The sequence below is a fragment of the Brassica rapa genome, chromosome A10 (assembly GCF_000309985.2).
Source record: "Brassica rapa cultivar Chiifu-401-42 chromosome A10, CAAS_Brap_v3.01, whole genome shotgun sequence".
NCBI lineage: Eukaryota > Viridiplantae > Streptophyta > Magnoliopsida > Brassicales > Brassicaceae > Brassica > Brassica rapa.
Window position 1 is genome coordinate 10,384,651 of NC_024804.2, and position 24,218 is coordinate 10,408,868.

The 24,218-nt window shown below is 32.1% G+C and overlaps 3 protein-coding genes and 1 pseudogene across 3 annotated transcripts; 1 reads left to right on the forward strand and 3 right to left on the reverse strand.

Annotated features, from left to right (window-relative positions):
* Positions 1–2,546: 2,546 nt before the first annotated feature.
* On the reverse strand, positions 2,547–8,404 carry LOC117129277 (annotated as a pseudogene).
* Positions 8,405–9,045: 641 nt separating this feature from the next.
* Positions 9,046–10,501, forward strand: LOC103844906 (NAD(P)H dehydrogenase (quinone) FQR1). Its single transcript, XM_009121729.3, has 4 exons — positions 9,046–9,202; positions 9,392–9,485; positions 9,705–9,967; positions 10,052–10,501. The coding sequence occupies exons 1-4, from the start codon at positions 9,180–9,182 to the stop codon at positions 10,284–10,286; spliced, it is 615 nt and encodes a 204-aa protein (XP_009119977.2). The 5' UTR covers positions 9,046–9,179; the 3' UTR covers positions 10,287–10,501.
* Positions 10,502–10,876: 375 nt separating this feature from the next.
* LOC103846105 (protein HEAT INTOLERANT 4) lies at positions 10,877–11,613 on the reverse strand. Its single transcript, XM_009123022.1, has 2 exons — positions 11,467–11,613; positions 10,877–11,314 (listed from the first exon to the last, which is right to left on the reverse strand). Exons 1-2 carry the CDS (start codon positions 11,611–11,613, stop codon positions 10,877–10,879), a joined length of 585 nt encoding a protein of 194 aa, XP_009121270.1.
* A 5,340-nt stretch (positions 11,614–16,953) lies between these two features.
* On the reverse strand, positions 16,954–18,785 carry LOC103844907 (golgin subfamily A member 6-like protein 7). Its single transcript, XM_033282802.1, is given in 4 exon segments — positions 16,954–17,988; positions 17,990–18,102; positions 18,105–18,348; positions 18,610–18,785. Coding segments are annotated over 4 exon segments (1,440 nt in total). The 5' UTR covers positions 18,673–18,785; the 3' UTR covers positions 16,954–16,968.
* Between the last annotated feature and the right edge of the window lie 5,433 nt (positions 18,786–24,218).

The window sequence follows — 24,218 nt, forward strand, 5'->3', positions numbered from 1 at the left end:
AACTGGTTAAACCGATAAGTCACTGATACGTAAATCCAATTTGATTTGAATTGTAAATTTTAAAATTTAAAAGTTAGTTTTATTTTTTTCATTATATATTTAAATAATTATCAGTTTCAATATTATTGTTTTTTTATTATATCTCTTTTAATTCCAACTTGTTAAGAAAATGAACCTAGACTTAGTTATTTCATAATTAGATTAACATTCGGAAACCCTTTAAAATACACAATAACAAAATCACATAAGATATCATATTATTTTGAATAATAAAGATCTGATAAAAATTAGCATATATTTTATCATATTTATTTAATTTTAAATTATTAAAATAAATCAAACAGCCATATTAACCACATTTAAAAACAATTATAAATTACTAAAACTGTTAAAAAGTCCCACATTTAAATTTTGTGATCCATAGTTTAAATTTTTTGTTATGACAAAATACAAATTATTATAAAATCATATAAGTAAGAAGTCTAATTTAATTAATTATTAAGATTAAAAGATATATATATATATATATATTTATATATATTATACCGTTTGTAGATTAAAATATATACCATATAAAATACATATATATTTTAATTTTGGATTTTACTTTGAACAATCTTTTTTGATAAAAGCTTTGAACGAACATTGACAAATCAATTTTTTAAAAATTATAAATTACTAAAACTATTTATTCCACAATGAAATTTTGTTATCATTAATTTAGAGATTTTGTTATAAAAGATACACATGATCAAAAAACTATATGAGTAGAAATCATCATTTAATTGAAATCAATATTAAAAATATACTATATATGTTAATATCATTTAAATTTAATTATATATCTTATAAAATAGAAAAAAAAATATTATTTGGATTAATACAATTAATTTATATGTTCACACCAATTTAATTATATATGTATTAGTTACTGACTTTTAATTATTCAATATATATATATTATTTTATTATATGTAAAACATATAATATTGAAAATAATTTATATATAAAATGCTCAAACCGCGCAAGGCGCGGATATTAATCTAGTCTTACCATAAAATTGACTTAAAATTTTCAGCATTAATAATCTTGATATAAAGTATACCATAAAAATAGCCTAGATGTTAGTTTTTTTTCAAAAGTAAATACGTTAGGCTTAAGTAGAGGATATAGTTTGATTTACTGGAATTAATTATAGGGTATAATATCTTTTAAATTTTTTTCCTAAAAGCAACTTGGTTCCAATTATGTGTGTTTCCCTTAATAGTATTGATTTGAAATCTAACACTATGGACATGCTCAAATAAATCATGGCCCTTAGGCAAAATAGTTTTCCAAACAAATTTTACATATATTTTATGGATAATTTAAAAATTTTGGACCATTTATCTTATTTTAAAAAAAAATTAAGCCATTTTTATTACTAATTACGCAAAAAAAATTAACCTGGGGCCCACGCCCCTCTTGCCCTATACCTAAGCCGGCCCTGACTATGGATTGCAATTTTCCTTATCCCTCAAAAGGTAAGTCTTGTTATATCCGGCTTGAAATCGAAGTAAGCAAATTTTGAATTTACTTTTCACTTACCTGTTTTTGATTCCAGAAGAAAAAAGTAGATTAAAACCTTGTTTGTAAGAAAACATATTAAGAGTAAAGGGGTTTTAAAACCGGACTGACCCGATGGTTGAACTTAGTTCGACCATGAACCGGTTATATAGTCGGGTTGGGTCTAATAATTGGTTCGACCCTGAACCGGTCACGCTCGGACACACTGAGTACATCCTATACATGTATCATTAATATATCTTTTTCGATCGTTTTAATTGGTAGCCGGATTAGATCTCAAAGTTATTAAACTGATAAAACCTATTAAAACTATAAAAATCTATAAATCATCTATATAAAGATAAAACAAGTTTATATTTATAATATTTTATGTTTTAAATTCATTTATATTTTAATTTTGTTTCATGTTTACTAACATTACTTTTAAATTTATCCACTAGACATATATTAAACCAGATTGTTGAACTAAGTTTGATCCGGTCGAACCATATTGAACCGTAACTCAAAAATTATCTAGTTCAGCTTCCGGTCCGGTTTTAAAAACACTGGAGTAAACAGTTAAGCCTTTGTAACACATCTTAACACATCACTCATCAAAGTCTACATATAATTATGAGATATGTGAGTGTAGTTTCCACTTTCAACCACCTGATCATATTTCTACTTTTCCACTAGCTAATTTTACTTTATATATAAAGCAAATATGGTTGCACCTTGCGGGTAATCCATCATGTAGGCTAATGCGTGTAGCCATGCAGTCCCTGATCCTGCGAAGAAGACCAAATCATGCATGTACGTATCTTAAGCGACACTTTGGTCAATAAAGCTAATATAAAAAGTCGTTTACTTTGTTTCCACGGATATGAGCAAATTTGGGGTAAGTTGAACATCATATATAAGTAATGGGGCGGAAAAGCGAAGCATCCTTAAAACACAAGCCAGCTTTAACATTTTATCATTTGTCTTCACTCATATTAACATCATATTTTTTTTGTATAAATAACTTTAATTATTTGGATATTTTATCATGTATATTTGTTTTTAACATAATATTTTATCATGTAGTTCTTGGAAAAAAATGTCGTTGAAGATCGCCCCCTCTTGATTACAACGAAAGGTTCCTGTAATTCTAAGGGATATCCAAAATGATTACATCCAAATTCCTAGATATGATCTTTAGATATATATATATATATATATATGGATCCAACATATATAAGGTTTCACTATACTCAGGTCCAGGTAAACATACATGTAACACATAACCCCAGTTTTACAGACGGATTGTCTTAGATCGGATTCTAAATAATTTACATAAAATCTTATTGATTGGTGAACTTAGAGGTTCACCTTACAGAGCGATTTGTATATGTAAATTTCTAGGGCTTCCAAATTTTGGAAATACTATATTAAAGTGGTTTTAATGATAAGTTTCAATGTTAGTAAGCCAAATTTTAGAAAATAATTATGTTTTAGTTCTGTAGATATTCGTTTCGTTTTTAGAAATTTATACATGTTTCAAAATTATATTAATCAATTATGTAAATTAAAAATGCTCCAAATTTTAAACTAGTTATAAGTTTCTGTATATCTAATATATGAGCCTAATGTCAAAGAATATATATATATATATATGAGCATAATGTTATTTGTATCCTCATCTATTTTTGACGCTATAGGTTTGTTAAGTTATCGATAATCGTAGTATAGATATCAAATAACGATAGTTTTTAGTTGATGACAATACACTGTTCAAAAAAAAATCCCATTATTAAAGTGAAGTAAAAAACAGTGCATTCATACTAATTAATTTGATAGGATTACTTGTAATTTAGACGACGCCTTACTGCTGTTGGAAATTAAAATGCATAGTCGTAGTTTTATTAAGAAACTAAAAGTCAAGAAAGAACAAAGAAAAATGATGACGAGAGTGATGATGCAACGGCTTGAAGTCGGAATTTAGATTGGATCAAGTCTTGATCCAATGGCTAGATTATATTCGCCGATCAAATCGGACAGATAAGTTTTTCGACCCTACCCTCAGTCAATTGAGCACCTACTTGGTTGTCTTCATGGGGCTTGGATCACAGTCGTTGACTTGTTCTCTCTCAGTTTCATTCCTTCTCCACAAATATCTCATCGATAGATTTTTAAAAAGATGATTTCATTATTAGTTGTGAACTGTGATTGCTATGCAATTGGTGATTGCTATGCATTTGGTGTGCCGTGTGCAGCGAATTGCGGATTGAGTGATTGATTGGTATGGTATAAAAAACCCACTAAACGATAGATAAGTATAACCTATAGCTTATGAAGATGTTGAAAAATATTAATATGTGACTTAACTGAAACAGAACTTTTCGTTTGTATATGAAAATATTCAGACAGTCTTTAATATTAGTGATTATATTAACCTAAACATATTAGTTAGTAACTTAGTATCATAGACACCAAGTTCATTGGGATAATTGATTTTGCAAACTTATAATAATTTTTGTCAAGCTACCATTTTGTGTAAGACTGATTCATAATTTAATCATATAAAGCTTGAACAGATAAACACTATGATTTCTTGTTTAGAAAAGTCATCTTCTAGAGAAAACAAGTAAGCAGAAAGCTGCTTTCTTGTGTTAGATAATCATATTTTTGAGGGAAAAGGAACATGATGATGAGCGTGACGACCACATATCATCATTAATTTTACTAGATCGTTTTCCGCGCTACGCGCGGATAATTTATTTTTAAATGTTAATAATTTTACAAAAAAAACTTATGCCTAACATTTAGTATGAGAATGGAAAAAATGACATGGACTGATTTTGGTTGTTTGAATATTGCATGTAATTTTATTTTGGATTTTCTAAACTGTAATAAAATTGTATTTATTAGTTTTTTTTTAAATACCAAAACTAATTTCAGAAAAAACTGTTTGAAATTCAATCGAAATGTTGCTTTTAGTTGGGTTTCTTGAAGATCATCCTATGAATTGTATATGGCTTTTTTTTTTTGCTCGAACTCAAGCATTAAATTTTGATTTTAACTTGTCTCTGTAGATAAAAGTTATTAATCATAATGATATTTTGGGTTGTTTGTTTTTACAGTTATTATATATTTAACGGATAATGTTTGTCACCACAATAGTTTTATATTTATGATTACTTATGCTTTTCAGTTTTGTGAACATAGATACTTAGTTGACTTGTTGTGAAAGTTTTACGGTCGGTGTATAATATAAGTTTTACATAAGATAGAAGGTATGTTAGAAATGTTAAAATATCTTTCACAGGTACATGTTTCTACTAAGCATATAATTAAAGAAAGTATATATGATCTTTCCTCAATTACTATTTTACAAATTAAGTATTTATAAGTTATACAATTTTCAAAAAGAATAAGTTGTCGTGACCAATATAATAACTTTACATTTTATATAAAACATTATAATAGATACTAATTTAAAGAAAATTCAAAAATACACTATATTGTATTTATATATTCTATACTTTAATTATTTTATTATTTAAAACATCATAAATACACTATATTGTATTTATTTATTCTATGTTTTAATTATTTTATTAATTAAATATCTGATTTATATCGTTTGAACTGTTTTATCATTTAAAACTATAATAACAAAATTTCGATTTGATTGATCTGGATCTCTTCCACATAGTATGGTTGATCTACACTTCTTTTACTTAATATGCATAATCTACATGATTTGCACTGTTTGAACTATTTTTATCGGTTAACCTTAGAATTGGATCAAGCCTCAAGACAATTCATATTATAACAGTTTATTATATCTTGTTAAGAATTTCAAATTAATAAAATCTAATTAGTCACAACAATCATTGGATTTTTATGAACGATTTTGTTATATATAAATTTATGAGGTAATGTTGTTTGAAAGTTTTGATACCTCCAGAGATTCCAGTAAGCACACCGGTTTATTAGGACATGCACATGTGGTCCACCTCTACTTGCCTACCGAAACAACACCAACTTTGGTATCGAACCAATTATTAAGTTAAATCATTTATTTACGGGATCCCTTTATTTACAACTATTGCTTGTGGTCCAAGTTAACCTTGTCCAGAAGGGCAACCACCAACTCGCGTTGAATTTGAAAAGCAACAAAAAAAATAGAAATTCATGAACCAGAAACACAAATAACAATCTCAAAGCTTATTAGGTATTATTCCCAAATTTTATTACAAATAAATACACATCAAGCAAAAAAAGAATTCGATTCTCGAAAACCCTTTTAGCTCACCATCTCAAGATTCTATTCCACAAAATGGAGTTAATATCCAAAAAATCAAATCATCAATTGAACAAAATATTAACATAATAATTAAATAAATAGCCAACAAACTTTTCATAAAAAAATGAGAGCTTGACGAACCTTATTTTATTTTGTCAGACCACTAATAATATTATTGGCATGCTTTACGAAGAAGATCTAACAATGACGTAGCTTTCCTCTTATTTTTTTTTATATATTTTTTTTGGAAAAAAAGAGTCTAACTTTCAGTTTCAGACATAAGTCTCGAATAAAAAAAAACATAAACACTGAAAGAACTGCAACTCTTGTGTCCCTAAGATTGAAAAAGCAACATCATTTCGATTGACTGATAATAAAGAGCAAACTCCTCAGAACCTTCTGGGTGGCCTGCCAAAAGCAGGTGCAGGAGCGTGAGTCTCGACTTTAGAGAAGCCGGGAGTGTCAGCCATTCCAAGGGACGCAAGCATTTCAAGACTCCTTGTCGACCTTGATCACATCGGTCTTGATAGCAGACTCATCGGGGACAAAGTCCATGCGACGCTCACGCTCTTCCTCTTGAAGCTTGAGCGAGATACCACGGACTGGTCCCTTCTGGATCCTCTTCATCAAATGGGTGGAGAATCCAGCGATCTTGTTGCGGAGCCTCTTGGAAGGGATGATGGCAACTTCTTCGAGGATCTTCTTGTTGGTGTGGAAGTCGAGTGTCATGCGAGAGTAGTACTTCTCGATCACTTGGCGAGATGATTTCTTCACGGTCTTGGTACGGACACGCCCCATGTTTCAGTTTATCTCTGACTTACTTACTTACCTGCGAGGAAGATGAAGAAGCTGCAGCAAAAATGGAAGGAGCAAAGGACATAGCTTTCCTCTTGCCTCTCTCTGTTCTGTTCTTCGTCAGATCCATCAACGGCACAACCGCACCGAGTCTACCTATCGCCACCAGTTTCTCATTGTCTCTCTTACACAGCGAAAGCAATACAGCTGCTGCGTTCTCTCTGTTTCTAGCTTGACCCGTCTGGAGAATACCTATCAATGCAGGCAAAGTATTCGCTTTTACTATCGCTGCTTTAGCGTCTAGGTTACTTGCAAGGACCGAGAGTATAGTCAAAGCTTCATCAACCATCCTGTGGCTGCTCGAGTCACTTAGCATCTTAACCAATGCAGGCACTATACCGGCTCTAACCGCTCTGCCTTTGTTTCCCTGATAAATGCAGAGGTTGGACAATGCGGTCGCTGCATCTTTCTTCCCTCTAAGAGTCCCATTCTCGAGCAGGTCATCAAGGAAAAAAGACTATTCTAATTTTAAGCATTCACTTCACATGTTGTTTTCTCGATATTCATATTGGCTTCTTTGTGTTCCTTTTTGGCAGAAGGAACAGCTGTTGTATATCTGCATGGAACTTGTCCTGTAATGAGATCTACTTGGTTGCTTGCTACCAAGTCGTTTGTTTACTCCTTTAGAGATGAGTCCGTATGATCAGCCAATTAATTCATTCATCAAATCAAGGAGCAAACCTGAAGCAAAAAAAAAGTAATTTGGCACTAACCAAATCACCATGTAATGTCCAAATTGTTAGTGATAAGATAAGAGTTCTTAAAAACCTTTATTTTTCACTTGCCTTGCCATAATCAAGAGTTAGATTTCGATGCTTTTGCAACCATGCTTCCCTGTCAAATATATCAAAAACAAATCTCAATCTTATTATTAAATTGTTAAAACATCTCAATAAACTACAAACAAACAAAATGTGTCTTTATTTGGTGTTTTTATAACCTGAGTTCACCCCCTAACAATAACCAAAAGCGTCTACTTTGTTATACCTATGTTGAGACACTTGTAACCAAGAGAGACCACTTGAAACCTGCATCAGCTGCAGAGAAACTCAGATTATTGTTAAATATAATAGTAACTAATCTTGATCATATTTCTTTTCTTAATAATAGAATCAGTAATCACATATTTGTTTGATGAGAGTTTCAGTGATGTTACACTGAACGTGATTCAAGCTATTCCATCTGAAAGTAATGCATTTCCTCTTTTAGGCAATCTGCATCAGAAACTCCATATATGAATCTCTGCACCTGTAAATCACGATGAAACAAAGTTTTATAGGTGAAAGACAAAAAAAATTACATGAGTTGAGGTTTAGAGTTCCAAATACAAACCAAACTGAGAGGCAAAAATTAATTTGTTACTTCTGGATAGTGGATTCCACAACTTGATCACACCCTAAGAAGCTCCACGAAGCACCACCGACCACATTCAAGATCTTCCTCTGCCATGGCCTATGGCGTAACTGATTGACAGGTTAATAAGGGAAAGTATAATCCATTCTGTTCTGGGAGCAGAACGATCATCTTTCTTTTCAATTGTTTTGACAGATTTGTGGCTTAGTTAATAAAGAAAACTGAAGGAGGGCTAGACAGAAGGGCAACTTAATCACATAATTAAGGTTGTAAAGAAAGAGAGGTGAGCAGTATATTAGGTTAAAACTTAAAACGAACGGAACTGGGTATATAGATCGACGAATTCGTCCCGATGAAGAAGAGAATGTGAGCTGACATGGCAAATTAAAACCTTCTTATTGGTTGATTTTTTATGCTGACGTGGATAGGCTCAATGGAGCTCATATAACCTTTTTAATATAGTATAGATGTTATTTAAATAATTTAAATTATAGAATAAAATCAACTTTTTCTGTCCAATACCAAACCAGGTGATGAACGACTACGTTTTGAATTGACCACCTATACCCCCTATAATACCCGTGGAACTCAAAATTGGCCCACTAGTTTTCTTTGCTTAATTTGCTACCTAATTAAAATCACCATAATTATTAAAGAAATGGCATGATAATTATTATGTTTCCAATAGTTTTACCGAAAAACACGCATATGAAAATAGTGATTTTTTGAAAGCTCTGAGGTTTATGCAAATTTCATTATGACCTATGTTTATTTCATTGCTTCATAGTAGATCAAATATTTTTCAACTCATGATGAAACAAAAGATTTAATTGTTCATCGATCACTTTAAATACTCATGAAGGGGTGGCTAAATATATATAAAAGAAAAAGTATGGGGTAAGATTTCAATTTGACCAAATAATGAGGGTGTTGAAGTTGAGTTCCTCTGAAAAATACAAGTTTGGGAAAAGGATAAAAAAGAAAAGAAAACAAATAATGTTGGACCACTATAAATACGCTTACAGCATTTTCGGATCGTTGAACCATTCCTATATCATCATCATCCACAAAGACAATTTTACGAGAAACACTTCAGAAAGTAGTTAAGCTTCAGATAAACGAAGAAACGATTCCGATGGCGACCAAAGTGTATATCGTGTATGTTAATTTTCTGTTTATCTTTGTTTCCTAGTCCGTTCCTGCTTCTAGCGACTTGATTTCATGTTTTTTTAATGTCTAAGATCGAACAAGAAGGTGTATTGATTTTTCACGGACGATCGTTTTATATTTTATTTACTGGCACTTGCTTTGTTCAGTGGTTCAAAGTCTCTTTGATGTGTTCTGCAGGTACTACTCAATGTACGGTCACGTGGAGAAATTGGCTGAAGAAATAAGGAAAGGAGCTGCTTCTGTTGAAGGTGTTGAAGCCAAACTATGGCAGGTTTGTTTGTTCTTTACCTCTGACTTTCTTCCATAATCACTTTTATGTTTCATTGAGAAACTTATGTTCTATGGATCATCTAAGCGGCTAAAACATTATGATTTGAGTCCAAAAACGTTACGTTGTAAACTTAAATATATTCTCACATTAGTAGTAACCAATTAGAAAGGAACTCTGTTTTTTTAACGGTTTCTCGATTGTTGAATTGTTGTTACACAGGTACCAGAGACGCTTCCAGAAGAAGCACTCCTTAAGATGAGCGCACCACCAAAGAGTGGATCACCGATCATCACACCCAACGACCTAACTGAAGCTGATGGTTTTGTCCTTGGTTTCCCAACAAGGTTTGGTATGATGGCTGCTCAGTTCAAAGCCTTCTTGGACGCAACTGGTGGACTCTGGAGGACTCAGGCACTCGCCGGTAAGCCAGCTGGTATCTTCTACAGCACTGGCTCTCAAGGTGGTGGCCAAGAAACCACCGCGTAAGTTCTCTCATCAAACAACAAATAAACTTCACATCTTTGCCTATATCTTAACAAACGTTTTCTTATGTGGTAAATCAATAGGTTAACGGCGATAACTCAGCTGGTTCACCACGGGATGATATTTGTCCCAATCGGTTACACATTTGGTGCTGGAATGTTCGAGATGGAGAAAGTTAAAGGTGGGAGCCCTTATGGAGCTGGAACATTCGCAGGAGATGGTTCTAGGCAGCCAACGCAGCTCGAGCTAGAGCAAGCTTTTCACCAAGGCAAGTACATTGCAACCATCACCAAGAAGCTCAAAGTATCTACTGTTTAATGTTATCTAATGATTCGGTATCAATAAGAACAAAAAAAAAAAACATTGCATGTTTTGCTCTGCTTTATTAATATTATATAAGTCCATCATATATATTCTTTCACTTCGATATTATTTCACAACAGTAATTATTGTCTTGTTTTTACGTATAGATATGTAATGATTTGTGCTTGTGTTTCACTCCAAACATGAATGAGATTTTTTTATAGTCAAAACCTTAAAGGGTAATACAAGCTCATCTAAGATCTTAAGAATTTCTAGAGGAGAAAACAAATCCAATTTATAAAAAGTCACAAACTGGTTCAAACTTTGCTTGTATTACACTCAAAAACGGAAAACCTAATCCTGGTTCTAAAGATTACATGAGCATTCCCGTAGCATCTGTTAATGAACGGCTGACTTCATCATGTTTGTAGCCAAGTCTTGTGAGTTCTTAGGGTAGAATTTGTACAGCTTCATGTTTTCAGAGGCTTGCCTAGTAGTATAACTCGGTTCATTCTTTCAACCGATCGCTCTCCAATCTCTTGCCGCTTGGTGAGCTACCTTTCCTACTTGAACACGATCTTTGACAAGCTCTTTGAACTCGTCTTTTAATTCCTCAGACAACCCTTCAAATTTGGACATTGCGTCAGCAAACACGTAACCGGCGGGTCAGAGGGGAACATTATGTACACCTCAGTACTACTACTCCCTTCAGTATCATCTTCCTCCGATTCAGAGAAATAAGGAAGGCAATACTCAAACTTCTCAACACGTTCTTCCTTTTTGTTTCTGAGAGCTGCTCTCCGATTGTTACAGAACAAAGTAAAGATCCGAGAGCTTGTCTTCTCAACTTGTCTGTCTCTTTCTTGTAATGGAATGTAAGGAACCCGTCCCGTTCTCATCGTAATGGTTCCTTCTTCTGTTGCGCTCTGAAGGGATTTGATTGCTAGCTCTTTAGAAGGCTCAGTGTTTGATTCGATGACAACAACCGTTGGGACATTGACAAAAATGTATTCTTGATCCTTGTCAAGACAGTGTTGAAAGTTCTGCAAACCCTAAAACATAAACTTTCTTCCCGTGGAGAAACCAAACCCTCCTTCCTCCAAGGCTTCTTCTAGATGTTTGAAGTCCCAGTTGAGTCCGCAGAGTGCATCAGTTCCCACCGGAAACGCAGCTTTCCACAAATCTTCTAGGTTACGTTTCTCTTTAAGTACTCCTCTGTCTCTTTGTCTTGTTGTGGTTTTGTCACTCTCCATTTCTTGTTACTCACGTTACCATTCTTCTTCTCAGTTTCCTTGTTCGTGCCCCTCTTTCTCTTACCACCACCACGACGAGCAGTCATCATCTCGTCGTTTTGAATCTCCTCCGCAAGCTCACCTTTGCGGCCTCTTACGAATCTCCGACGAGCAGTCAGATAAACGAAATCCTAACTCTTTCAGCAAGGAAGCGAGACAATTGAATGATTTGTGTAAGTTTCATTAGCCAATATTTATAGAACATTGAAATCATACTGAGAAAAGGAAAGACGATTCCATTAAAAAAGGAAAACTCATATCATTTGAGTATATTTCCATTTTCGGAAAGAAAAAACCCTACAAATTGTTTGTTTGTTTTTTGCTTTGGCTTATTTTTTCAACGCAGCTAAAAAGAAAATTAGGATCTACTTATCATTGATTAATCAATTTTCTCGATATTCATCTGGTCACCAAAAGAGAAAAAAAAACAGTTCAAATGGGACCAGAACCTTCGACCTCATTCCTCAATGTTTTCTTTTTAGTTACTTCTCCATTGTCTTTGGCCAGGGATCCATTTCGACACTTGGGGATACAACTAGATACTAGATTTTGATCCGTGCTTCGAAAGCGCAGGGTTGTTGGATTATATTATAATACAAAGTTTTATTATATCGAAAAACATAAGTTTTAACAGCTATATAATCTACAAATTACTTTATTTGAGATTTTATATGTACACTTTACGTAAGTTTCTTTTCGACATGAAAATTATATCCGGATCAAAAAAACAAACCAAACCGACCCAAAATTATAGGTTAGTTCAGGTCCAGAGAAGATAACCTATTGTACTTTTTTTGACCCGCAGGTCTTTGTTTGAGTTCGGGTCATACCCTAGATCCGATCATAAATATGTGTTTATTAGGTATATTTGGATATTTCGAATATGTTTCCGGTATTATGAATATTGTTTTTAAGTTTTTGGTTTACGATTAGAGTTTTGATTTCAGGTAAAATTTTCAAATTAAAAAAAAATAGGGTATTTGGATAAAATTTTGGGTATTTTTCAGTTCATCGTGTTAGATTTTGAATAAGATTTTAAATTTTTAGGTATTTGAATTTTTTTGGTATTTGTTTGGAGTTTCAAATACTTTTCGTGTTTCGGATATTTTCAGATTTTTTATATATTTCGAATTCTTTTAGGATCTTAAATACCCGAAGAGATGTGGATCCATTACGTCCATATCAGGTCCAACAACCTTTTGATATAGTTTTTTAACGTTATTGTACAAAAACATAGTTGATGAAATATTTTTCTGAGTAAAAGTATCATAAGAAATAATATTAAGATCTGTTAAAAATATTTAAAATATTGTATGTTTAGAATGATTAATGTATTATCAGAAAAATAATAAATAGTTATACATAACTCCAACAACTTTTTTATATTAGATTTTTAAAAATTCTTTCCCTTTTAATAGTATTGATTCGTTTTAAGTGAAAAGTATATAAAAGTATAATATCTAAACAAATAATTTTCAAAATCTTGAATAATCAATACTGATATTGTGAAGTTGGTTAGCTTTAATAGAACCAATAAATTTCTTCATTTTTGTGAAGGTAACATGAATATTCAGAAAAATCATTTTTAAATATGAAAATATTATCAAACTATAGACGGTTGAAAGTTTAGTATATTATATGAGATTTTAGTAGAAAATTTTATATATGATATGATTACTTTATTATAAATGAAAGAGGAAGTTAGAATGTACATATATATATATATATATATATCTTGTAATTTATCTTGCTTTAAATCATATATTATATGATAAAAGTGATAATATAAAACATTAGTTTCAATGTTTTTACGATTAAAAATCAAAATGATAAATATAATAATAGTAATGATTAGGATTTAGGAGTGAGATTTAAATAAATAAAAGAATTGACTAAATTATTGTTAGAGAAATATATGGCAACATTGTTAATATAAATTTAAGGAAAGACCAAAAAATAATGAGTTAAATGAAAGGGTCTAAACAATTTTTATAGGTAGATTTTTTTAGACTCTTTCCCTTTTAATATTATTGATTACACGAATTTATATAAAGTCTATCATGCTACAAATTCTAGATGTATGGGCAGATGGCCTTGATTGCAACTTGGGCTTGAGTTCGCTAACAAAACTCTCTTTGAGTAACTTTTTACATAAAGTTCACTAAGCTATAGCCAAGGAACAAGAATATTCGATGACTAGTTGACCAATCAATAGTAGCCATAGCGGCCCTTTGTATGACCGGTTAACGAAATCGAAATCGACATCGACATCGTAACAAACAGGCTCTATTTCGGCTTTTCGTCTAACATGCTAAAGATAAAATGATTAGTGTGAACTTCATACTATCATCAACGTAAAAAGCCGACAAAGTCTGGTTGTCCATATTCATGTGTACGTCAGTTTCAAAAATATATATATATTCATGTGTACGTAAGAATATTGGTGCTTCATCAGGTGTATAACAACGGTTTTATAATCTCCGCAAAAAGTCGACTCTTTATAACCCAATTTCATAATTTATAAAAGAAAATTTCTCTAGAATAGATCTAAAAAAGTTTTTTTTGTCACAAATATAATTTTAAAAATAAAAATGATCAAAATAGACTTAAATGTTTTATCAAAAAAGTAAATATACACTTATATCCATATGGTTAATTAATCTAAACATTAGAGTTTAGAGTTAAGAAGTGGGGTTTAGGATTTAGGGTTTATGGTTTAGAGTTTAGAGTTGAGGAGTGGAGTTTTGGGGATAGGATTTCAAAAATTTTTTTAAACTATAATTTTCAAAATAAAAAAATACTATTTTGATCATTTTAGTTTTTGAAATTTATTTTGTGACAAAAACTTAAAAATATCTCAGCGCATTTAGCTTCAATTTATAAACAACACTTTTTTCAGCGCATTTAGCTTCAATTTCTAAAGATGATAATGTTGTTGAACCAATAGCATTAAACCCTTTAAGAAAACGTTTCTAGCTCTAATATAGATCCATCCTATTCCAGCTTTTTGTTGGATTCAGATCCAAATGCTGTGTTTTTATTTATTTTTACTCATGATTCTAATTTCCACTTTATCATTGAATAGAATTGGAGTATTTCATTACAAAGATATTATATTTTCAAAAAGAAATAGAATACTGCATTAGAGATGTTCTTACGGTCTCTTGGTATATCACAATATCTGAGGAGTGTGTGTACAATGCACATTTCTAGCATAAAATTATGCAATATAGCGAAATATTTTGTATCTTCCTAACCACTTATTATTCGAAAAGATGGTGATTAGCAGTTATATGTTTATTTTTGGAGTGGTGGTTTAGCGGTTTCCACTATCCCCGTTTATTATTGGACGTTGAAATCGATATCAGGTGTTATTACTTATTATGCTCCTTATAACTATATTTTATAGATTAATACCTTTGTTTAATAGTTCCAAATTTTAGTTTTGTAAATAACAGTTATAAAATCAAAAATTGACTAAGACTAACTCCAAAACTAAAAAATAAACTCTTTCATTTAATGAAAAGGTTTTAAAACTAGTATTTAGATCATTTATAATTTTACATCAGAATGAAAATTTACTATATTTAAACAAAAAAATATATGATTATTTGTTCAAGTGTTATTTGTTTATCGGGTTTTATTGCTATTCTTTAATTTGTTATTTTATGTATTTTTGTGAAATTTTTCAAACTGTCGGCTTTGTATCTCGTATAGAAAACAAAGTTAAACGGAAAAATACTGAAAAATTTGAAAACTAATAAATTAATTTTAAAACATGAAAACACAAAAAAAAATTTAGAAGATCATTAAATTATATGATTACTAGGGGTATTCCGGCGCTACGCGCCGGGTTCGGACATTGATTTCTCTTTTGAATGTCATTAGTTTCATTTTGTATCCGTTAGTTGTTAGTATAGTCGAGTTTGAATTATTTTTCTTGCCAATTAAGAATTTAGGATCGTGAACTAATGACTAATTTTATGAGTACATGCTAGGCCATTTGCCTCCAGGGTTGATAGCTTTCCACGGCCAAGTCCAGACAATAGATCCGTTCTGGCATATGCTTGGTCTCGGGTACCAAGAGAAAACAACCTTTTCTGATGCAGAAAGTGCAGCTGTTGTTCATTTCAATGGAAGAGCCAATCCTTGGCTTGATATAGCATTTCCTCATCTATGCCCTCTGTGGGCTAAGTATCTTGATTCCTCTGACAGGTTCATCAAGAGCTGTCACATTAGAGGATCATAATAACAATGACATATCAAAACTCAATTCACAGGTTGGTTAAAAGGACCTCTTCCAGATCATGTTCTTGCAGTCTCTCTGTACTTTCAAATTCTGATTGCGAGAAAGTAAAAAAACACATTCTATGTATTAATGTTTGAACATCTGCCAAACTCTACTTAAATATACATGTAAATAGATAACATTGCGCCAAGTAATTGGAGTTGATAAATTCATAACATTATCATTGTTCAGTAGATAACAGTTGTTCATACGACCATAACATGATAAAACAAAAGCAACGATAAGACTGAGAAAGCCGAAAAAGAAGAGAGCAAAACTAGGGCTGGGCAAATAAACCGAACCCGAAAATCCGAACCGAATCCGATCCGATAAAAATGAATCCGAACCGATCCGAACCCGACGTAAATACCGAATGGGTCTTGTTTTGTGGTATTTCGGGTTATGGGTATTATCCGAACCGAACCCGAATCTAAATGGATATCCGATAGAACCCGAAACATTCAAAACTTCGAAAAGATCTTGTACCAAACATGATCTCAATTCCTAATATGTATCCAAAATACACTAAGAAATATTGAACATCTAAAATACTTATCTATTACATGAATGTTGGTGGTTCTATTACATGAAAGTTGATGGTTAAAGATGGCCGTTGAATCTTGAAGTATTTAGATTTTGATTTTGTTTTCGTTAAACAATGTTTTTCATTTCATGAGAACTTGGTTTTTCGTTTTATGCTTTTATTTATTTGGTTTTCTTTTTATCAGTAAATATGTTTACTTTTCGTTTGATTTTGAATGATCACGGTTGATGTTCCTTATTTTTGAATCGATTTTACTTAAGTTTTGGTTACAAAATAGGTATAAATCAAGTATTTTAAAACTGAAGAACCGATTTTACTCATGTTTTGGTTATAAAATAGGTAAAAATCAGGTACTTTTGAATTGAAAAACCGATTGGGACCCGAATCCGAAAGTATATTGGGTTGTACCGGTTCTTTGAAGATTTACTAACCCCGACCCAAACCCGATAGAACCCGAACCGGTCCCGAATCGAACTTTTATATAATCCGAATGGGACTGATTTTGATAAACCCGAAAAACCGAAACCCGATTGGATAAAACCGAAACCCGATTGGGACCCCGAATGCCCAGGCCTAAGCAAAACAGATGGACTTTTCTTTTTTTTTCACCGTAAGCAAGAAGCAAACCAGTTGATGATTTTTCCCAGTTAAGCAACTGGTGGACGAAGGACATGAAACTTGAAACTCGTTTGTTTTCTTGTCAAGCTCGTCTTGGATGGTGGAGACATCACGCATAGGTTCCTCCAACAGAGACTTCTCTTTCTTCAACTCCTCTCTTAAGTCCTCGAGCAGTTCCTTTTGGAGTGATGTCTCTCGCTCGAGTGTAAAGTTCTTAGCCTCGGCGACTCTTAGCTTAACTCTCTCGCTCTCCACTTCACCACGAGCATCTCTCAAGCTTTTCATATACGACAACACGCTTCTCCTCTGCTCCTTGAGTTCCTCTAACTGTTTCTCTAACAGCACTTCCTTTTCTCCCATTTGCTCTCTTGAAGATAACAAAGCTTCCCGAGAAGAAACAAGCTCGAATCTCACATCGGTTAGAAGCTTCCTCACTCTCTTAAAGTCCTCCATGGTTTCGTTAGCTTCTCCAAGCCGCTTCCCTGTCTCCTCCTGAAGCTTACTCACTTCCTCCTGAGCCACCAACCACTCTTCCGTCTGTTTCTTCAAGTTAGCTTCTGTTTCTCTGAGCTTCTCCTGCTCAAGTCTCTTCTTCGCCGTAGCAATCTCTATCTCTTTTTCCTTCTCCTTGAGAGCTCTCTGAAGCGCTTCTATCTCATCTTCTTGTCTCTCCACAATCTCCTTGGCTTGGCTCAAGAGCTGTGACTTGTTCTCAAACTCAAAACTCGCCACAGAGACCTCCTTGGTTTTGATTGAGATCTCAACGCGCATTCGATCCAGCTCACGCTCTTTAAAAGTCAATGACGCTTGCATAACGACAAGCTCCTCGTCTCTTTCCCTAAGCTTATGCTTTAACTCTTCGATCTCTCTGGCCTGTGAAGCTAACTCCACGTTCGCCGGCTTCAGCTTCTCTTGTAAAATCTTGTGCTTCAAAGAAGCTTGGAGGATGACTCTCTCCCGTTTCTCCAACCGTTCCCTTTGCTTGGTTTAGTTTCTTCTTCTCGGAGAGAACCTTCCTCTCTGCGTCCTGCAAGTCTTCTTCACGTTTCAACAAAGCCATTAGCGCAGCTTGAAGGTCAGACCCAAGCCCCCAAGGCTTGAGTAGGACAGAGCCTCATCAGGAGGATACACCAAGTTCTCATTCGTATGTTCATGTGTTCGAGCGAAGAGTTTATCCAAAAGAATTTTTGAATGCTCCTCGGCTGTTCCATTGTCTTTGAAGCTTGGTATTGTATTGTTCAGAACTGATTTAACGGTGAGTAAAGAACGTCTCTTTCCCTTTCTACAACTGGTGAGGAACGTAACAATAGTCTTCTGCTTCTGGTTTACACTTGTCTGCATCAAGAAATTATAACACAACACATCAAAATAAAACTCAAAGTCTTCATTTTTATTTAAGGGAAAGTAAAAAAGAAGAAGTAAAACTTGATGATTGTGGGCATACATTAAGCATCATTCTGAGGAAAGCAAAGAATAATAAGAGAACAAAAACCCAATAATAAGACAGTAAAAACATCATGAAAGTTCTGAGCTTTTTATAAAACAAATGTGAATCAAAAAGTCTAATAGAGGAAAGGTAAGTGAGAAGGTGAAAACCTGGCAGGGAGAGAGAGACGAGTAGGAAGAAAGATTCAGGCGAATAGCCTGAGAGAAACCCATCACGAGCACATATCAAAGAATTTGAACCTGATTCTTGTAAGCATCCATTTTTTTTTCTTTAGTGTAAAACAAAGAGAAGTCTCATGTCAAAGAATTTGAACCTGATTCTTAATGAATGGAGGAAGAAATCCAAATAAAGCATATGACTAAGGTAAGAGCAGAGTAGAAACCTTAGCAGCAACTACTCCCTGCACAAGGAGCCCGAGAATTCCTAACATCACAAAAAGTCAGATTAGACCTGAGAAATAATATTAAAAGAAAATATGTTTACAGTATCAACTCATCACATTTAACAGAACGTAAACTTCAGGAATACTCTCTATGATCCCTTTGAAAATAAGAATGACTCCACGATTCTTGTCTGGTGCCTAGAAATGGTATATCAATCGATTTAGTGGACAGTAAAATACATGACTGCATAATCTTTCATATAAAAGTTTTCTTTAATGAGAACTTGTCTTGCTCTAGCTTGAATTATATCACAGATCTGTTTACAAATAGAGCGTTTCAACTTCAACTTACAAACCATGCATGTATAATCACGGACAATTCTCCTCAAAACTATTGAGTGTATGTGTGCATATATACACTGAATTGTAAGCATGTACCTTCTTCTTCTATTGATGAACGAACGCCGTCATTATCACCACCTCCGACCTTCTCTGCAGTCTGGGACTACAAATTCATTGCACAGCTCCGACTCTCCAAGCCAGGGGCGAGGGCACTGAGGAATTGAGCGGTGGGGGTTTTGCCGGAGGATTTCACAGTTTTGGAAGCGAGTCTCCTCTGCGTTTATTTGTGAATAGTGAATAATGTGGAGAAGAGTACTGAGATGAAGGTTTATTTAAGGTGAAATGATGAGAGGATGCAAACAGTTGCATGGCTATAGATTGCTTCAGTAAATAATGGGATTCTATGACGCAAGGACATGCTACATCGACGTTATGGAGGAGTACCAGTCAAGGTTGAAACGGCTGGGTAAGCTGATGCGATGAAGGAAGATGAAGAAAGTGACGCGATGTAGGGCAAGGAGCTATGGTAATTGATATAAACTCTCGGCTTTGTTTAAAGCAATTTTGGGCTTTTGGGCTTTTAAGAGATGATTAACGACAAAGCATCTTTAGAAATTAAAAGCACGATGCCAGGTGGCAGAAGAAGCCCCATGCTTCCTGATGATGTGGATAGCCTAAGGAGAGAGACAACTCTCCTTTATATATATAGATTCTGTCACATATTCTTTGTTTATGTGGTTTTGTTTGTTATTCCATAATTTGGGATCTTGTTTTATTTAATGGGTTTCTATTTCTGAATTTTTCAAAACAGTCAACTTTGTATCCCGTATTGAAAACAAAGCTAAAAGGAAATATACTGGAAAAACAGAAAAAACTAATTTTAAAACATGAAACCGAATTCTTTTTTGAGAAGTTAATATGTTATTTTTATTATCAATTTGTTTAATAGTTTTCAATTTAGTTTTGTAAATAATAGACAAACTCCAAAAAAATAAAAAAAATGAACTCTTCCATATAATAAACAGATTCTAAAAATAGAATTAAATCTTATTTAATTTTCACATTGAAAAATTCATAATATTTAAATTAATTTGAGAAACTTTATATGATTATTCCGTCACGTGTTATTTGGTTATCGGATTTTGTTTGTTATTCCCTAAATTGGGGACTGTCTTATTTTATGGGTTTGCGTTTCCGGAATTTCCGAAACTGTCGGCTTTGTATCCCGTAGTGAAAACAAAGTTAAACAAAAAAAAGTTCAAAAAAATAACAAACTACTTTTAAAACATGAAACAGAAAGGATTTGAGAATATCAATATGTTATTATTAATTTTATGATCTAAATAATGTATTAATATATGCAATATTATATTAATATATTATAATCTAAACTAACAGTGAAATATATAAAATATAAGAAACATTATAATTTTACCACAAATACATGGCGCCGAAAAAGGTCGTGATCACCCTGTGGACGCCGAAAAGGGCTTGCTACTTTCAAATTTACCTTTAAATGACTACATTTTCTTAAAATTCTTAATTTTGTGATAAAAAAAAAACTAACCCTCTTAAGTTATTTATAAATGTTTAAGAATTATTTATGTAAGTTTATAAACTCAATTCACCTCTTAAATAATAACTCATTCAACACTAAATCCATATGTTAGAGTATTTTTGATTGATTGCACTTTTGAAAAGTGGTATCCATTTTATGGTATTCAAGGAATTTTTCTAAAATTTATTGCAAAATATAAAACTAGATTAACAATGAAGCTATATTCATTACATTTCATGGCCTAAATCAAAGGGTCGGACTAGGGGTGGGCGTTCGGGTACCCGTTCGGGTTCGGGTCGGGTATTTCCGATTTTTGGGTATTTCGGTATAGAGGTGTAGAACCCGTTCGGGTATTTCTGTACTTCGGGTCGGGTTCGGGTATTTTTAGTTCGGTTTCGGTTATTTCGGATCGGGTTCGGATATTTAGATTTTGAAAAAAAATATTAAAATTTTCATTTTTCAAATTTCTTGTATTTAAATATATAACTTTCACTTAACTATTTTTTGTATTTTTAATAGATTGAATGGTTAATAGATTTGGACATAACATTTTCAAACTAAAAAGACATTAATTTGGTTATTGTTTTTAAATTTTGGATGTAACTTTTTGTTAATTATTGAAATAAAAAGTTTGACATGTATTTTAAGTGCATAGCAAATCATCTTCTACGTAATTGTATGTATATCATATGAATTTAAAGTATGTGTAGTATCAATATAAATATTTTATATAAAATGAAAGATGTAAATTAAAAATATAAGGTTAATTATACATATGTTCGGTTATCTTCGGATATCCATTCGGGTTCGGATATCCAATCTCTCCTAATTTAATACCCGTTCGGATATTTTGCTACTTCGGTTCGGATTTCGGTTCGGCTTTTTCGGATCGGGTTCGGGTGCCACTTCGGATTTCGGGTAAAGTGCCCACCCCTAGGTCGGACTTATAATGTAAGGTAAAGGCTACAATGTACTTTCTAACCTTTTTATTTTTAAAATCCAATACATTGTATTAACTAATGTCATATTCACATCAATCGCATCTAGTTATATATGTTATAGAACAATACGATTTTCTGTATATGTTGATGACAAAAAAAAAAACAATACGGTTTATGAATTAAAACTTTACATAACATACATCAATTTGATACAACAATTCAACTAATTTCAATTGAATCCAGATTGGTATTAGATGAAAGTTATAAAATAATGTAAATTTGATTAATCTAATTAATGTGCATTCGACATAAAAAGTAAAGATAAATATTTTTAATCTAATTAATTACATGTAAGTTTGAGAGATTTAGAGCTAGATAGAACATGAACCATTTAAATCATGAATTTCTAACTTTATTTGTATATATCATAATTTTGAAACGTTCAACAAGATTTAGTTTACAACAAGTTCTAAGTTGTATATGTGTTACATATAATGATTTTCTTATAGTTTTTTTATTTCATCGAAATATGAAAGTTTATAATGAATGACAAACATAGTGAGGATTTATAGTCTATATAGATTTATTACAACTATACTTTTGAAGTTGATGATTTTAAAAATAAAAAATAGTGAAACTGATATTTCTGTATAAATATTCTGAATTACGTCTTTAAATTTGTAAAAATATATATGTTGATAAGTATGTTTTTAAAAAATAAAAATAAACAAAAATATTTTATCACAAAGCAAAATTTGTAAGATTTAGCTGATTATTTTCTATTGTGCTATAAAATTTAAAAATACTATCTTATCAAAATAAACTTTGAGTGCAAATAAAATACATTGCTAAATTTTCAATCAAAATATAATTATTTTTAAATTCATATTTGAATGTTATTCTGCTGGTTGAACTTCATTTTAATTTTAACAGGGATGATAAAGTCCAGTTATGTGAACTGTATACACGGATATTTTTATTTGTCTCTTAATTTTATTTTATTTTACTAGAAAAGTTTTTAAATTTATGAAATACACAGACCCCACTGCTATAACTGAATTTATCTTGTGAATCACAGATGCGTTATGATTTTTCCAATAAAAGTCCCAATAATTACAGGGACCCAGCAGACTAATCAAAATTGGAAAACAAATACTACAAAATAAAACTAAAAAGCAAATGGTATCACAAAAACAATTCGATCAAAAAAAAAAAGCAAATGGTATCACAAGTATCACGCGTGTGAAGCTGCATGAGCCACACGTGGGCCAATCTAATAACTGGTAACCTGCTGCGTCTCTCACAGTATAAACAGAACAAACGACCGCTACGAACCAAGTGACAACTCATCTCCAGGTAACCGGTATAAAAGGACCCACATATAATCCACGTGTAACGAATCTATTAGTTACCGTCAAGTAGAAACCGGTCCCCCTATTGGTTAACGTAATCATCATCTCAATTTTGGGACCTACTGTACTGTGGACCGCGTGACCCTCTCACAGTGGCAGAATAGTAATTCTCTAATCAACTATGACTTAATAAATTAAATAATCTCTTTGTTGATCATATTTTAAGATAATTATTTTTAAATTTTGTTTTTACCTCATCCTGAGGTATAATGACCATATTGATATCTATTTATGATTTCTAAATGGATTTCATTTTCTTTAAATAAAATCTTAGCCAAGAGAAAGATTTTAAGTAGAGAAAGACTGTTCTCAAAATAAAATAAAATTAAAAATTAGAGAAGGACTAATTGTTCTTTAGACGAAGGGTGGGTGACTTTTTTTTACTGACACGTAATTTAGCGGTTACTTATTTAGCGGTTATTTATTTCCCTTTCATGCAAAGCCTTATGTGACTCAAAGCCTGTTAGCACTTTATATTTTTATTAAAAACTCATGGTCAGATATTCTAAATGTTTATGTCGTCTTTTTTTATTTAATTGAATTTTGTTTGCTTCTACACTGATAAACTTAATATTATAGTGAAGAACTGGTATCATTAATATAAAAAATGTATCATAAATATTTTAAGATAATTTCAGAAATTTTTAATATTTTTACTAAAATATTTGACATTTGTTTTGTCGAAAAGGAAAAAACGGTCCAAAAATACAAAATCTTAGAACTCCTGTTTCTTTAGAAAAAAATTCTTCAACTGAATACAAAGTTATTAGCCTGCAATCAAAGTTATATACAAATATATATATAATCATTTGATAACATGTATTTTCTAAGAAGCTTTCACCACCAACAAATACAAAAATACAAATATATATATAATCATATGATGAAGCATTCTATATTACTCCTTAAACTATCAATTTCTAACATCTAATTCATACTCATTAGGTGTTGGATTACCCTGCAATCAAAGTTAATTATGTATACATCACATCCCTATATGTATATATGTATATTTCATGCTATAATATAAATATGCGTTTCCACATTATTAGCTAAATACAAATGTATATAAGGTCAAAATATCAATTAATTTTTTTACTTTCCCGTAATTATTTTTAAAAAC

Bases quoted from the DNA above. Each gene is read 5' to 3' on its own strand.
- LOC103844906 (XM_009121729.3), top strand. From the start codon at position 9,180: ATGGCGACCAAAGTGTATATCGT. The intron at 9,203-9,391 runs GTATGTTAATTT...TGTGTTCTGCAG, and splicing joins GCGACCAAAGTGTATATCGT to GTACTACTCAATGTACGGTC. The intron at 9,486-9,704 runs GTTTGTTTGTTC...GTTGTTACACAG, and splicing joins TTGAAGCCAAACTATGGCAG to GTACCAGAGACGCTTCCAGA.
- LOC103846105 (XM_009123022.1), bottom strand. From the start codon at position 11,613: ATGATGACTGCTCGTCGTGGTGGTGGTAAGAGAAAGAGGGGCACGAAC. The intron at 11,315-11,466 runs GTAACCTAGAAG...TAGGGTTTGCAG, and splicing joins AGGAGTACTTAAAGAGAAAC to AACTTTCAACACTGTCTTGA.